General features: G+C 37.1%; 1 protein-coding gene and 1 pseudogene across 1 annotated transcript; one reads left to right on the top strand and one right to left on the bottom strand.

Moving 5' to 3' along the window:
* The first annotated feature begins 13065 nt into the window (after positions 1–13065).
* Positions 13066–13551, top strand: LOC114686856 (annotated as a pseudogene).
* Positions 13552–14293: 742 nt separating this feature from the next.
* On the bottom strand, positions 14294–15241 carry LOC114686864 (vomeronasal type-1 receptor 4-like). The gene has a single exon (XM_028861538.1). The coding sequence runs from the start codon at positions 15194–15196 to the stop codon at positions 14294–14296; it is 903 nt and encodes a 300-aa protein (XP_028717371.1). The 5' UTR covers positions 15197–15241.
* Positions 15242–16899: the final 1658 nt, after the last annotated feature.

Below are 16899 nucleotides of genomic sequence, written 5' to 3'. Positions count from 1 at the left end.
GTTTAATGTGTGTAGCCAAATTTCTAACAGGTCTTATTAAATAACAAACAGCACCAAATATAGGGGTGAAAGCCTTAGAGATCAGGGAAATAGTGAGAGCCACCAGTTAACCTTTACTCACCACACCATAGCTTCCAAAGGAGAGCTAATTCTGTCTACCTGTGCCTTTATTGCCTTGCTGTTCTGCCCTCATTGCCCCTTAGCCCAGCTACCTCAATTTCTTGTTACTGCCTGTCTGTACATACCTCCAGGTCTCTATGGTAGGAACTGGGATTAAAGGCATGTGTCATCATGTTTGGCTCTGTTCCCTAGTGCGACTTTGAACACACAGAGACCCTGCCTGCCAAATTATTTCATTAAGGACATATATGCTACCATTGCTTGACTTTTGTGTTAATGGCTTGCTATTTTCTCTGATCTCCAGGCAAACTTTATTTATTAACATACAAATAAAATATCACTGCATTTCAGCACACATAAAATAACATCATTGCTGTGGGATGTTCTGTATGGCAAATGTGTTACTCTGATTGGTCAATAAATAAAACAATGATTGGCCAGTGGCTAGGCAGGAAGTATAGGCAGGACTAAAAGAGAGGAGAAAAGAAAGAACAGGAAGGCAGAAGGAGTCACTGCCAGCCGCCACCAGGACAAACTGTATGTGAAGACACCGGTAAGCCATGAGCCACGTGGCAAGATATAGATTTATGGAAATGGATTAATTTAAGCTATAAGAACAGTTAGCAAGAAGCCTGCCATGGCCATATAGTTTGTAAGCAACATAAGTCTCTGTGTTTACTTGGTTGGGTCTGAGCAGTTGTGAGACTGGCGGGTAAGAGAGATTTGTCCTGACTGTGGGCAAGTCAGGAAAACTCTGGCTACACATCATATTTCTCCTTTTTTGTCTAATAAAATAAAAAATAATAAAAAGTTTATAATATAAGAAAAAATATACAGTAAGTACAATAACTATATACAGGATATACAAGCAATAAATACATCAACAATGTCTAATCCATTTGCATTTGACATATTCAGAGAAAATATTCCATTATCTATCCTATTTTGGTAAGTCCACAATGTACCTATTTCACTTTCTATCCTAACTTGTATTATCAACAGAAAACTATCCTATGATGTCTTTCAAACTTTTACATTATATATCTCCTTAATGAATTTCTTTTTTGAATTTCTTAACAAGTAAAACTGTAACTACAACTATCTAATCTTCAACTCCCTCAGAGACCCAATAAGGCAATAATATTACCTAGTAAAACAGGAAGTGCAAATAAGTGACTTACAAAAATATGTGAGTTGACAGAAACAGCCAGCTGCCTGTACAATCACCCAAGGTTTCTTTGCACATTGGGGCACCATCTTTAGCCTACAGGCTTAGCTTATCTGACAGACTCATTTGTGAAGTAGGGGGTACACATGGCCTAAGGCTCGACCTCACATTCCGTTTGAATATTCCATGTAGCAGATAAACTGGAATTCCTCCAGTGTCCTGTCATAATTCAGGATTTTAAATTCTAGAAATTTCTGGTGTTTTTGGAATTCAGCTGCATATTCTTCTCAGCTTGTAGATGGCTTCTTCTCTTTTAATAAATGCCAGTCTACCATTGAGAGGTTAGATTCCATCAGCCTAGTTACTCTTTCAAGAATAACTGTTCAGTTACTGTTCCACTGCACACCAGGAGCCATCCGTCTGCTGCCTTTTCATCTGCCTTAGAAGAAAAGGGCACTGTAACATTTCTGGATTGCAAAGCCACTTCAGCAATTGTGCCATATTCTCTTGGCCTCAGAGGACACATGTTGTCAAAGCCACAACATCACTTGTGTTGGCAAGGATCAGTAGTCCTTTGTTTTGTGTCCTCTTTGTCCATTTTGGATAGAATACTGTCAGCAGTCAATGTGAGGGCACTTTGTTGCCCAGTGGCTAACTTTTGCCACAGTGAAAGTTAATTCCATATGCAGTTTCTTCAATACCCATATCTTCTCTGAAGTAAATTGATGCTGCCAGGAGCTGACATGTCTCATAGTCATAAAAAAATAAAAAATTCTAAGTTATTAAAACATTTTAAAAGCCATATGCTGTGTATATTGCTCTGAATTAATAAAATGCTGATTGGCCAGTAGCCAGGCAGGAAGTATAGGCGAAACAAGCAGAGAAGAGAATTCTGGGAACAGGAAGGCTGAGTCAGGAGATGCCAGCCTGAAGTCCAGGAAGCAACATGTAAAGGCAACAGGTAAAGCCACGGAACTCCTGGCAACATATAGATTTTTTACACTGAGTTTAAGTACAAGAGCTACTCAGTGGTAGGCTTGAGCTAATGGCCAAGTAGTTTAACTAATATAAGCTTCTGGGTGATTATTTTATAAGCAGTTGCAGGGTCTGTGGGGCTGGGCAGGACTGGAGAAAACTTCAGCTACAAATGGTGCTAGAACGTAGGGCAACAGTTTCCACATAAAACCTGAAAAAGCTTTTTTAAAAAGTCTTAAAATGGAGCTAAAAACAGCTTCCTAGTTGTCTCAAGTTAGCAGCAGCCTATGTGCTTGAGCTACTCCATGGCGGGTTCATGGCCTGTGGGCTTGACCTATGCCACATTACACAGAAGCGTCTCCAAGCTGTGCACTATGCTGCATGGTAGATATAGTTGTTGATAGTTTTTAAAAAAGGGTTTGGGGCTATACATTTCTGGATAGAAGCATAGACACACTGCTTCCCAGAGTCAGCAGTGAGCTTGGCAGTAAACATAGTTCTGCCATGTTGGGAAGCCGAAGCTGCTATTTTTGCCCTATTAATGCTGCAGTTTAAAGCAATAGGTTCACAATAAGATTCAGATTGAATAGTTTACAATGTGTGTAAAAGTGTATATAGGCTTACAAGAGAGACAAAAAGAAATATATATGGTTATATAAAGAAATAGTTTTGAAAAATGAAGTCTTTAAAGAGAAAGTAAATGTAATATAAAAATAAGCCTTGTAAAGATGGGATATCAAACAGAATTTGGATTGTATTGTCTTCGGAATTTTTAACTCCGGACAGACATTTGATTTAAAGGCTGCTGAGTTAAACCAATATGTATATTTTTAAGGTACCTTGACTTCAAAATTTGGATCTAAGGATATTCTGCTTTGGATAGGAGGCTCTGCTTTTGTTTCCACAGAAAGCAAGAGGCTATGGATTTGTTCCAGATTAAGATACATTAGATTTGACCAGCCAAGACTCCCTGAAAGGTCTCTGATGACACCATGGCCCATATGATCCAACATTCAGAACAGTTTCAAAGCAACTGGCTCAGACAACACAGCCTCATGGACTACTCCATAATCCTAAAATTTTCTTTATGTCCCCATAAGAATACAGCGCCCTCATCCAGTGGGAAGTAGTATGAGAAGCTATGCCCAAATTCCCAAAATATTGTTTATAAATGTTTATTTTTATTTAAAGCAGGTTGATTATAAATTCAATTTCTTTCTAAAGAAGAAAGGGGGATATAGATATGATAGGATAAATAGTAACAACTTGTTTAAAAATGTTTTATATTGCTATGGATTTTAGTTTATTGATACAAATTTAGAGCTGATTTTGTATTGATATATATATATATATGTATATATATATATATATACATATTTCTACTTTTGTTTGAGGTATTATGTTTATGTAACAAATTTAGATTGTAATGGATAATTTAAAATACAGATTAATAATTAGTCTTCTATGATAGTCAAACTTATAGTCATGTTAAGTTTTCTAGGTATACATAGATATAATTCAATTAGGTAGGTAATCTTCAAACACTTCAAAGACCTACAGGATATAGCATTTAAAATGTTTTAAAAATTTAGACTTTCTGAACAGTGAGACATGTCTGCTCCTGGCAGTACCGATTTACTTCAGAGAGGAGGATAAGCATCAAAGACACTCCATATGGTTTGTCTTCTTCTTGGCAAAAATACCCTTTGATGAGAAACTGTTCTTGCCTGGACTGCTAGAAAAAAATGTATTGACTAGACATGCAGGACCCATAGGAAGGTGACCACTGAACTTTGCTTGGCAAATGGTTCTTCAGGTACCGGCTTCACAGATAGAATCAAAGAATTGAGATTAGTGGCAATAGAATAGTCCCTTAATTTTTTGATTTTCATCTGTCCCATATCAGAAGATGCCAGACATTCTACAGGACAGAGAGAGAAGTGACTGGGAGACTCTAGGTTTGTGGGCTGAAGACAGATGCCCCAACTTTACAGAAAAATTTTGGGTGACTGTCCAGGCTGCCAGCTGTCTCTGTCTATTCTCACAAGGCTCCCAAAAGTTGCTTGCATCCTTCTCCCATTTCTCAGGTAATATTATATCCTTCTGAGGATTTTGGTGTAGTTAAATACTAGATAGTTATAATTTCCAAAGTCATGATAAAAGATAAGTTAGATAAGAAGCCTTAGACTCACAAATATAGGATAAATAGAATATCTTCTTTAATTTTGCCAAATACAAATAGACTAGATAGACTAGATTGTAACTGTAATTCTTGCTTGATAATTGTTCTGTTATATGTAATTTTACTATGTTAAAGTTAAAACCTTTTTTTTTAAAAAAAAAAAGAAAAGAAAGGAGGAAGTGTTGTTTATATCTGTCTGTGTAAATAAAATGCTGATTGACCAGTAGCCAGGCAGGAAGTATAGGCAAAACAAGCAGAGAAGAGAATTCTGGGAATAGGAAAGCTGAATCAGGAGATGCCAGCCTGCCATCCAGGGAGCAGCATGTAATGGCACACAGGTAAAGCCATGGACACTTGGCGACATACAGATTAACAGAAATGGGCTGAGTTTAAGTTTAAGAGCTAGTCAGTGGTAGGCCTGAAGTGATGGCTGAGCAGTTTAATTAATATAAGCTTCTGGGTGATTATTTTATAAGTGGTTGTGGGGTCCATGGGGCTGGACAGGACTGGAGAAAACTTCAGCTACAGCCATATTCTGTAGATCTCTGAAGGGTTTGAAGATGACCTGTCTATCTAAAATATATCTTTGCTTAACCATGAAAACATACCTCATATGACTACAAGTTCAATTGTAATGTCTAACTACTAACTTTCATTTCTTTATATCCTAATAGTTGGTAATAATAACATTCAATGATTAGCAAATTACATTACATTGTTAAATGAACTGTATAAGTACAATATCCTGAACAAGATTAAAAATATACATACAGCATTTTCTACCAATATCAATCTCAATATATAATTTGTATACAATATATAAAAATTCAATCCAATGTAAAGTAATTAAAACTACTAGTTATCTTTTAAAAGCAGATTCAATAGCCTACCTTTTTAATATATATTATATCTATATCCTCTCTTTTCTTTTCAGAGTATATTCAATAATCTACCCTTTATTCTATCATTCCTATAGCTTTTTTTAGTACATTTAATAATCTACCTCTTATCTATATCCTCTTTATTTTTCAAACAAGAACTTTAAATCTAATCTGCTTTGTTTAGCCTTTTCCCTTATCATTAACAGGAACAACTTGTAAGCAACCCTCCTAAACAATGACAACTATCCCAAACCTGAAACCAATTGAAAGACCAAAAACTATATGCCCCACCACACCTCTTGGAAATGTCGTGTTCTTAAAATTACTTCCTGCTGCTTTTGAGTGAAGGCTTCTTTAGGGGGTTCTGAAAAGAAAATTTGGGGGTTAACTGTCAAGTTCCAGGAGAGATAGCTATATCATTTGCTGTTCAGTTTCTACATAATGCCAAAGTTCAGGGCTTATCTCACGTCTTTGTTGGAGTAGTCTGTGAAGCTGGATCATCTCAGCTATACATCTTGGAATTGTTTTGAGCAGTCTGTAGTCCAAAGCAAATCTTTAGGTGGTGGTTGTCAGCTTAGTGGTATTATTATTGTCCATGTGTAATTGTTGTTATTGGGCCCCATCATCTTTCTGGAGACTTCAAATTTGATGTCAGGCCTGGTCATGACTGTCTACAGAAAACTGATAGAGACTCAAACACAAAAACATGTATAGGCAGCTAAATGAATCCCCTTTTTTATAATTAATTAGTACTCTATAATGACCATTAATATCATGACAAAAGTTTGTGTGTGTGTGTGTGTGTGTGTGTGTAAATCTTAAAAATTCTGATATAAAATTAATACTTTAAGAAAAATTTAAAGAATCAAGAGAGAACCAAAGAATTAAGATTAGTGGCAATAGAATAGTCCCTTAATTTTTTGGTTTTCATCTGTCACATATCAGAAGATGGCTCTTTCTTGTGGCATGATACAGGGATTTTGCATTTCCCTTTTAACAACATGCTTGGGTTTAGAGAAGGAGAGAGCCACTCTCCAACTCCAAAGCTAGCTTTAATTTTTAATTGAACTGGGACTAAATAAAGACCATTTGTGTTAAGTGTCTATAGAGAAGAGCAGAAACAAACATTTAGGAAGACTTTTGTAATTTTATATGTGATACACCAATAGGCCAATTTACTCCTTTTCCTGGGACATTTTTTCTAGATGATTTGTCCTTTTTATTCAGATATTTCATTTGTCCAGTGTCCTTCAGATTCCTTAGCCTTAATTCTCCTAAAAGACAAAAACAAAATCCCTTCCCCAAGCCTAACTTGGGGGAGGTACCCTTTTGTCAAGTTATATCTAATCAAATGAAATGATTAGATATAATCTAATCAATTGATATTTCTTGATCAATTTGATCTTGTTCAAATCAAACCTTTATCAATTTTGATGATATCCACAGCTATTCTTCTCCTGTAGAAACAAAAGCAAAATCTCCTCTCCAACCATAGCATATATCCTGGTTTCCATTCTGAGATCAGCACATCTTTAAGTGTGTAGGCTGATTTAATTCTGTAGTTTTTTTCTATTATCCAAAGTCTCTCTGAAGCTGCTGTTCCTTTCTCATTAGCACTGAGAAAACTCAAAGTTAATAGAGCATTATGTAATTTATTTCTGGGGAGTTTTGTTAGCCCTTTCTGTTTATTTAGCATATCCTTTAGAGTTCTATTTGATCTTTCTTTAACTGCTTGACCTGTAAGATTATGTGGTATACCTGTAATATGCTTTATATTGTAATAAGCAAAAAACTGTTTCATTTTGCCAGAGACATATGCTGGAGCATTGTCAGTATTTTTTTTTAATATATTCAACTATTTCAATGAGAATCATACTTTTCAAAAATAGAACAGAAAAAAGAATGCCTATATATCAATTTAACTGATACATGATCATTGTCATTATTAACATTATTTTTTGTTGCCTGTGACATACATAGTTTTAATTTTAATTTTGATATTTTTAATGTAATTACATTTTTATTTTATAATTTGATTTAATTTTGCATATCAGCCCCAGATTGCCCTGTCCTGCCTCCTCCCACCCCCTCCCTCCCCCAACCCACCCATCTCCTCCAGGGCATGGACTCCCCTGGGGATTCAGCTCAGCCTGGTAGATTCAGTCCAGGCAGGTCCAGTCTCCTCCTCTCTTCACCCAAGCTGAGCAAAGTGTCCCTGCATAGGCCCCAGTCTCCAAAAAGCCAGCTCATGCACTAAGGACAGGTCCCAGTCCCACTGCCTGGAAGCCTCCCAAACAGATCAAGCTAATCTACTGTCTCACTTATCCAGAGGGCCTGATCCAGTTCCATGGGGGCTCCTTAGCTATTGGGTCATAGTTCATGTGTTTCCACTAGTTTGGCTATTTATCCCTGTGCTTTTTACAATCATGGTCTCAACATCTCTTGCTCATACAATCCCTCCTCTCTCTCACTGATTAGACTCCCAGAGCTCCACCTGGGGCCTGCCTGTGTATCTCTGCATCTGCTTCCATTAGTCATTGGATGAGAGTTCTATCACGACAGTTAGGGTGTTTTGCCATCCGATCACCAGAGTAGGTCAGTTCGGGCTTTCTCTTGACCATTGCTAGTAGTCTGTTGTGGAGGTATCTTTGTGGATTTCAGGGGACCTCTCTAGCATTTTGCTTCTTCCTAATCCCATTTATTTGTGCAGGTATACCCATGCTTTTTCAAACCCAAAGCAGTTTCCCATTGAAATCCTGAATAAGTATCAACCGTGTGCTGTACATATTTCAATACTGCAAATTTTGAAAAGTGAAGCATTCATCTGCCAGACTTCATTCCTCTGAGTACCCTTTGGGTTACATCCTGGTGGTACCAGAAACTGATTGTAAAAAGAACAAGTAGGATATTTCCTTACAATTTCCTTGGCTTTTTGCAAGGTTATGGGAAAAAAATCCTTTTTTAAACCTTTACTATTGACATGATGTTTTTTTATGAAACACTGAGGTTCCAGCACATTTCCGTTTGGGGTCAGATATGAATTATATACAAGGGATGCTTCCTATTCCTGATTATATCTTGTAAGTGAATAGGTAGTAAAGTTAATTCTGACTTATCAGACGTAAATTTTGCAGTCTCAATATGTAATACCACTCTTTCAGCATATTGAGAGTCAGTAACCATGTTGAGAGGTTCAAAAAAGTCCATTAATACCAACAGAATAGCATACAATTCCAATTTTGAAACCTTATTATAAGAATATTGAAACACTTTACTTAAATTTTCTGACTTGTAATCTGTCTTTCCTTGTTTGTTTGCATCTGTATAAAATGTATGAGCTCCAGATATGGTTATTTACTGTGCAATTTGAGTCAAAATCCAATCTGCTTTCTTTATAAGTTCAATTCTATTGCTTTTGGGATATTTGCTGTAAATCTCTTACCAAAAAATTACTGCAAGCTCTTTGCCAAGGTTCACATTCTGCCATAATTTTTCAATGTCCTCCTTAGTTAAAGGTACGACAATTTCTACTGGGTCTATTCCTGCTAATTGACAGAGACTCAGCTTTCCTTTTAAAATCAAGTCAGAGTTTTTTTCCACGTAAGTTTTTAATTTTTTACTCTGTTTATTTGGCAGAAATATCCATTCCACTACAATATCTTCCCTCTGCATTAAAATTCCTGTAGGAGAATGCCTAGAGGGTAAAATTACCAAAATGCAATCAATCTTTGGATCCATGTGATTCATATGTTCTTCCTGTATTTTCTTTTCCACTGAGACCAATTCTTTCTCAGCTTCAGGTGATAATTCTCTTGGAATATTTAAGTCCTTGTCACCTTCTAAGGATTTGAAAAAATAACTCAGTTCATCCTTTTTACCCTAACAATAGTTTGTAGATTGGAAATGTCTCCAAATTATATTTGAAAGTCACTAAGAGTCAGTAATCGATCTCTCCTAATTTGCACATTTTGGCATCTGATTTTTGTAGCCCTATTTTATATCCTAAATAATTAACAGAATTTTCTCTTTGTATTTTTTCAGGAGCAATTTTTAATCCTCAATAAGGCAAGGGTCCAAGGAGGAGCAATGAGTCTTCCAAAGAAGTAAAAATAGAACACAGTCTTATAAGTGAATTAAAAGGAAATTATACTAGGAAAACTGGGTGGGGAGGGACATAGGAGGGCATCATAGTGTGGGGAATAGAGGAGGGGTAACTTACACTAAAGGCTTTTTAAAAGCTTCATAAAGCGCACTAGTGTAGAAACTTTATGTACCATATGATGGGAAAGATACTGGCTAACAGAACTCTTAATTTTAAAATAATTATACAAGCTGCCATTGTACAATCTTTGCTTACCTCGGAAACTTCACAATCAGGTCCTACATTGTCTGAAATTTCTTTGCAATTCTTATTTTACAAGCTCCCACAGAACAGCCCATAAACTTTAAGCAACTCAAAGGCTTTTAACTTTGTAAAAAGTTAAAACTTTGTAACTTAAGGCTATAAAGTACTCCAAAAAAACAACATGAGTAAGTCTATCATACTTATATCCCATAAACACGGTAAAAAAAAATATGTATTAGATAGGTGTATATCACTGTGATAAAGATCATAACCAAAAACACCTTGGTAAGGAAATGTCTATTTCATCCTATATTTCCACATTGCTGTCCATCACTGAGGAACATGAAGGAAGGAACTCAAGATAAGAACCTTGGATAGAAAGTGAAGCAGAAGCCATTGAAATAATGCTACTCGGTGCTTGCTCCCAATGGCTTCCTTAGACTGCTTTTTTCCAAGCCCAGGACCACCTGCCCGGAGATAGCACCACACCAACTTTGTTGAGCCCCCTTCCACAGAAATCATTAATCATGAAAATGTCCATTTCACTACATGTCAGTATAATGAAATCCTTCTCCACAGATGTCCCTGGATTTTGTAAGTTTGAAAAACATGAAAGACAGAAACAAACTAAGCCAACACATGAAGATTCAAAGCTAACATCCAAATATGGGACAAAACATGCAATGTTCTTGTTTCTGAATCTCAGGTACTTCAGTTAGAGTGAGAGCTTCCAATTCTATTCATTTTTAGCAAATTTCATACCTTTTTCTCAGTGGAAAATAATATTCCATTTTGCAAATATATCACATTTTAATTATCCATTCATCAGCTGATGAAATACTAGGTTGCCCACATGCTTCTGTGATATTTTAAGTAGAGTGGCAATGAACATGAATGTAGTAAGATACTGTGTCCTTTGGTTTTATGGCCAAAAGTAGCATGGCTGGTCATGTGTTAGATGTATTTCTAGCATTTTTGAGGAGCATCCCCATATGATGATATTTTATGTACCCTAATAAACTTGTCTTAGGTTCAGAGAACAGAGTCAGCCACTAGATTAGACAAAGAGGTCAGGCAGTGGTGACACACTTTAATCCTGTCATTTGGGAGGCAGAAATCCATCTTGATTTCTGTGAGTTCAAGGTGACACTGGAAACAGAGCCAGGCAGTGGTTGTATATACCTTTAATCCCAGTACTGGGAAGCATGCATGACTTTAATCCCAGGAATTAATGTCTGGGCAGAGAAAGTGTGTAAGACATGAGGAAACAGAAACTCGATCTCTTTAGGGTCAGGATTTTGCAGATGTAAGAACCAGGGCCTGGCTGTTCTGCTTTTCTGATCTTTCAGATTTCACCCTGATATCTGGCTCTGGGTTTTTTTTTATTAAAAGATCATCTAAGATTCAAACAACATCCACAGTTTTCTAGAATGGCTAAACTAGTTTGCACACCAAACATAGGGAAAAAGTATATCCCTTTTGGAACATCCTCACCAGGATTTGGGATAATTTTTTTAATGATCTAGGACATAAAGATTGAGTTAAGATGAAATCTCTAAGAATTTTAATTTGCATTTCTCTGCTGGCTAAGGATATAGAATAATTTTTTTTAATTTCTATGTCATTGGTTTTTTATTGTTTGAGAACTCTATGTTTAGTTCTATACCCATTGACTTTATGATTTTCCTGTCAACCAACATCACTTACAACATTGCAGACATCCTTGCCTAATTTGCTTACATATCCATCTTATGTTACTTCTGATGCAACTGTTTTATTCATTCCAAGAAGCTTAGACCTAATTTATGCCATCCTCAAACATTAGTGGAACCTACATTATTTCTCATTCATATATCCCATTTCCCCGTTCTGCATCAACATGCAATAAAGTGTTTCAGGATTATTCTTGTTTTATCTATGCCAAACATGCCCAAAGGAAAAAGCACTCACATTTCAGACATTGTTCAATATTCTTTTTTATTTATTTTTATTATGAGATTTTCTATTCATTTTACATATCAACCATAGATTCCCCTCACCTCCCCCTCCCCCCTCCCAGTCTTTCTCCCTAAAACCACCATCCCCACCTCCTGGTATGCTCAGAGCCTGGTATACTCAGCTGAGGCAGGTCCAAGCCCCTCCTCCCTGCACCAAGGCTGCATAAAATGTCCCACCATAGGCACTAGGCTCCAAAAAGCTGGTTGATGCACCAGGGACAGGTCCCAATCCCACTGCCTGGGGGCCCCCTAAACAATTCAAGCTAAACAACCATCTCTCCTATTCAGAGGGCCTAGTCCAGTACCATGGGGGATCCTCAGCTATTGGTCCACATAATAAGATGGCTGAATACCCTAACTGTCATCATAGAGAACTCATCCAATGACTGGTGGAAGCAGATGCAGAGATCCATGGCCAGGTGCCAGCCTGAGCTACAGGATTTCAATCAATGAGAGAGGGGAGGGATTCTATGAGCAAGGGACATTGAGATCATGATGGAAAATGTACAGATACATCCTGCCAAACTAGTGGAATCGCATGAACTGTGTACCATTTTTCAATATTCTATGAAAGCTTTATAAACACCTGCCTATAAACATAACACCTGTAAATTACAGGGGACTTTTAACCCACAAAGGACCTCTGTCTTACTCTGCTGTTCATTTATCTTCCTTTGAATGCCCATTCCATCCTCCTAGGGCCCATTTCTTTTTTCTTTTTCTTTTTGTTGTTTTGTTTGTTTGTTTGTTTGTTTGTTTTTTCAAGACAGAGTTTCTCTGTGTAGTTTTGGTTCCTGTCCTGGATCTCACTCTGTAGACCAGGCTGGCCTCAAAATCCCAGAGATCTGCCTGCCTCTGCCTCTCAAGTGCTGAGATTAAACTGATACAGAATGAGATTTAAGCAACAAACAAATGTCTAAATTGTTGGGGAGCCACTGTTTTAGGATGTAGTGCAAGCATCAGAAAATAGAAAATAGCTATAAGAGGTAGATCATGACTGAGTCCTTGCAGGTTAGACTCCTGGCTCCTAACTCTTTTCACAATTCTGGAATTATCAGAGTAATTTATGAACAATCTCACCTCTTTGCAAGCTCTTCCTTCAATGCATCAAGTACCTGCTGTTCATGGTAACTCTCTTCTTAGCATAACCCAACTTCAGGCAATTACTGATATTGTCACTGCATTGTTGGGGATCTGGAATGCTGCTAGAAACTTCAAGAACTTGTCTGGTCTTTGTACAACCTCTTCAGCCTTTTCTAGCCATATGAAGATCAAAAGGAGTCAGCATATTCCACTGAGTGGAATGTCACATAATTGTGGGTGGAGGAACATAGGAAAAAATGATCCTGATAAAGCTGTAAAGAGTGCTGAATAGCTCTTTCTGTTCTGCTGCCGCCATGCCATCCAGACTGATGAAGATCGGGTAACTCTAGTGCCACGTGAGCCATGGCCACGGCCACATCGGTAAGCAATGCAAGCACCCAGGATGCCACGGGAATGCTGGAGGCATGCATCACCACAGGATCAACTTTGACAAATATCTATCATCCAGGTTACTTTGGGAAAGTTGGTATGAGACAATACCACTTAAAGAGGAACCAGAGCTGTCCAACTGTCAACCTGGATAAATTGTGGACACTGTTCAGTGAGCAGACATGCATCAATGCTGCAAAGAACAAGACTGGAGCTGCTCCCATCATTATTGTTGTGTGATCATGCTATTACAAAGTTCTGGGGAAGGGGAAGCTCCCTAAGCAGCCTGTCATCATGAAAGCCAAGTTTTTCAGCAGAAGAGCTAAAGAAAAGATAAAGGGTGTTGGAAGTGCCTGTGTCCTGGTGGCTTGAAGCCACCCAGGGAGGTTAATTAAATGCTAACATTTTCACAAAAAAAGAATACTGAATAGATTGTGGCATGTATAGAAGAGTGATATGGCTTGCTTTGCACTGTTATTATAAATCTCCAATCACAGCCTTGTGAAGATACCAATACTCATTCTCAAACACATGTTTTTACTTAGAACTATGAGAGGTGCTATTCTGACTTTAATAACTTGTGAAGTACAGGTATGACCTGTCTCATGGCATACTGTGGCTTGTACTTCTGGAGCGGATTCAGGCAAGGTGATCAGAGCTTATTCATAACAAGAGATTGGGATACTGATGTGCTTAAACAGATGTGAACTGAGCAAGGCATTCTGTGTTGAAAGTTTATTGCTTAAATAGTAGCTGTGGTTGCAGAGTCTTGTGCTTGTTGAATTTATCTTCCATAGAACAAACATTATATGAACAGAGCATCCAGGATGTTATTTATCCATCCACCTGATGTCAAAAGAGATGATAATTTGTTGAACACATATTTAGCATTTATTCTTCAAGGTAGCCTGCACCAAAAAAGTCTGTGAAATGTGTCACATAAATGCTGTAATAGATAGGATGCCAAGAGTTTTGCTAGATTTGAATGAAAGGTCCACCAGTATTAGAAACGTTTAAAACCCTTATGATTTACCTTATACAGATAAATGTCTTCCCCAGAGTATGTTTGTATTGTTTCCTTTATCAAAAATTGGATACTGAAAAAGCATGCAATTTAAATAGTTACAATAATATTAGAGGATTCTGTATCCTTTATCCAAAGAAGCAGAGTCTGAAGAGAGGGAAGGATTGACTCATAAGTAAAAAAGGACTCAAAGAGGGAAAACACAAAGTTATAATGTTTGTGATTGTCATCGGCCACCAATTTTGACGAGACAATAGAGCACTGCAACCATGTGCAATAGTAGAGAGGGTATAAAAACCCAGAAAGGTGAACACTAGAATGAGGATGTTCTGGGTAGCTCTAGACTCGGGGGAGTTACAGTGGAAAGCTGCAGTGCTGCGGATGTGTTGAACTCTCTGTTTGTGCCTATACAAAAAGATAATCATTGAGCCGCTGGACCAGGTGAAGAGGACAGAAAACACAAGTTCAGGAAACACAAAAATTGCTATGTATGCGGAGATTGTGAATTTGTCATGACCTACAACAGTATAGTATTTAAAATCTGTCTCTTTTGTTATGTTTTTTCTTCTTAATTTGATGGACATATACAAAGGGAAAAGAACATTTACCATGATATACAAGAACCAGCAGAGAGAAATGTAGACACCAATGTCCTTGGGAGATTTGACTCTAAGATTCTTCCAAAAGGAGTTCCTACGGCTGATCATGATGGCCTGGAAGACACTCAAGAGACAGATGGTGGCAATGGACATGCTCCTGAAAACCCTTAGAACATACATAAAAAGTTGGTAGCTCCAATCATTGAGGAAAAGTTTCGACACAAAAATGATCATTGTGTTGCCCATTCCTTTAGAGAGAATGATCAAAAAGTTAACCATGACCAGATGCATAAGAATTAAATCCAAGGGCTTTACTTTGTGTTTCTTGTAATAAATAACTAGGTAGTTGGCAAGAAGAGAGACATTTCCTACAATTCCAACTGTACTCTGAATCAAGAATATTAGTCCTATTGCCAAATTCTTGGGGTCCATTTTGTTACTGTGCAAAATTTACTTCAAAATGTACCAACTGTCACTTCTCAGATAAAATTTTTTGTATTTTTATTGCTAAGATGGTCTTGTTTACCTCATGTCACAAATGCACAAGAATCACATTAGCTGAAGACTGAAAACCCAAGGTGATCAGCACAACACAATCCTGTCCACACCACCTCTCACAGTTATTTTTAACATCAAAGATAACAATCAGTAAGAACTGCTGGAATCTTCAAATGCCTGTATTTATGGAGTAAACTTCCATTGTATTTCTCACAAAACTCAGCAGTAAGAATAGGGCAAAGTTATCCTGGTAGAAGCAATGAACAGTGAGTTCAAAATGAAAGTATGTTCAATTTTACAAGTCCTCCCATATTAGAGAAAAAGTTTTCTCTTGTACTCTTCTCCAAGAAAGAAATCCATTGTGAATGCCTTTCTTATATCAATATTAACATTGAAATTGAAAATATTACAACAGGAGTGACAATGTTTTTCTATTCATTGGTAATTATGTTTATTACATAGCACTCGCCATTAGGTGAAAATGATGAATTAGATAATGTTACATTAAGAGATAACTTCTTAAATTCGACCCCCTACATATACACATGTAAGAATGGTGGTGCAAAGTTAAGATGAGAAGAGAGAGGAGAAGAGACACATTCTGTATAAAGAATTGTTATCTAATACACTGGAGAGAAAACAGGAATGATTCCAACAGAAATTAGTTAGAAGGGTGCAGTACTCTATAAATAATACATATGGGAAGAATGTCCAGTGTTCCTATCTAATCTATTATCTGATGCATCACTCTGCAGTAGAAATGTGAAGCGCAAGTCATACAAAACACTAGGTCTTGATAAGCATGTGGATGAAACAAGAATCCTGGCTATGGTGTTCACGTTATTTCACAAAATTTACCAAGTGAGAGGCTGAGATTATGTGTAACAAATGTGCACTTTCATGTAGAAAACCTAGCTTTTACAGATTAGACGATTCTTAATTGATAATTTTCAAAAATTACATCCAATTATTGACTTGAAGGAAAATAAATATACTTAGGCAGTACAGTGTTTGACTGATGTATATTCAACGAAGTCCTATGCAACAATGTAAATGAACTCAAGAGTGCATTGACAGCACTCACATGCACTGAAATGCACTTCAAAAATGTAAGAGATTTTGCTCTAAGATTCCAACTATGCAAGAGCAAAACACAGAAGCAGTGCTCTTGTCTTTTGAAGCTTAGCAGAGACATGAATTTACCACTAATAATTTCCACTCCTGCCATAACCCAATAGATCTCTAGTTTTGATATGATGACTGAAGTCAAAAGGAAGCTAGTTAATGAAATCTTCTTCTATTGTTTGCATGTGTTTTCACATAGGGTCTTCTTCAGTAATGGAGGCTGTCCTGAAATGTGCAATAATCCTCCTGCTTCATTTCAGGGATTCCTGGGATTAACATCAAACCAATGTTCAGTTTCTTGACCTATGTGTAACATAGTAAATTGGCTTTTATTTGTGATCTGTGAAGATATGAACAAATACAAAAATTAAAGTGCTTATCAGTTTTAACACAAGAGATGCCAACATCTTGAAGACAATGTGCAGCAGTGGAATGCATGCTGTGCTTGATAATCCTATGTAAGGGTCAAAACCCCTAGTCAATGAAGAGAAAAAGAGATGATGCCAAGAAAA

Source organism: Peromyscus leucopus, chromosome 1 (genome assembly GCF_004664715.2).
Source record: "Peromyscus leucopus breed LL Stock chromosome 1, UCI_PerLeu_2.1, whole genome shotgun sequence".
In the NCBI taxonomy this organism is placed as follows: Eukaryota; Metazoa; Chordata; class Mammalia; order Rodentia; family Cricetidae; genus Peromyscus; species Peromyscus leucopus.
This window is presented reverse-complemented; position numbering and strand designations above follow the sequence as displayed.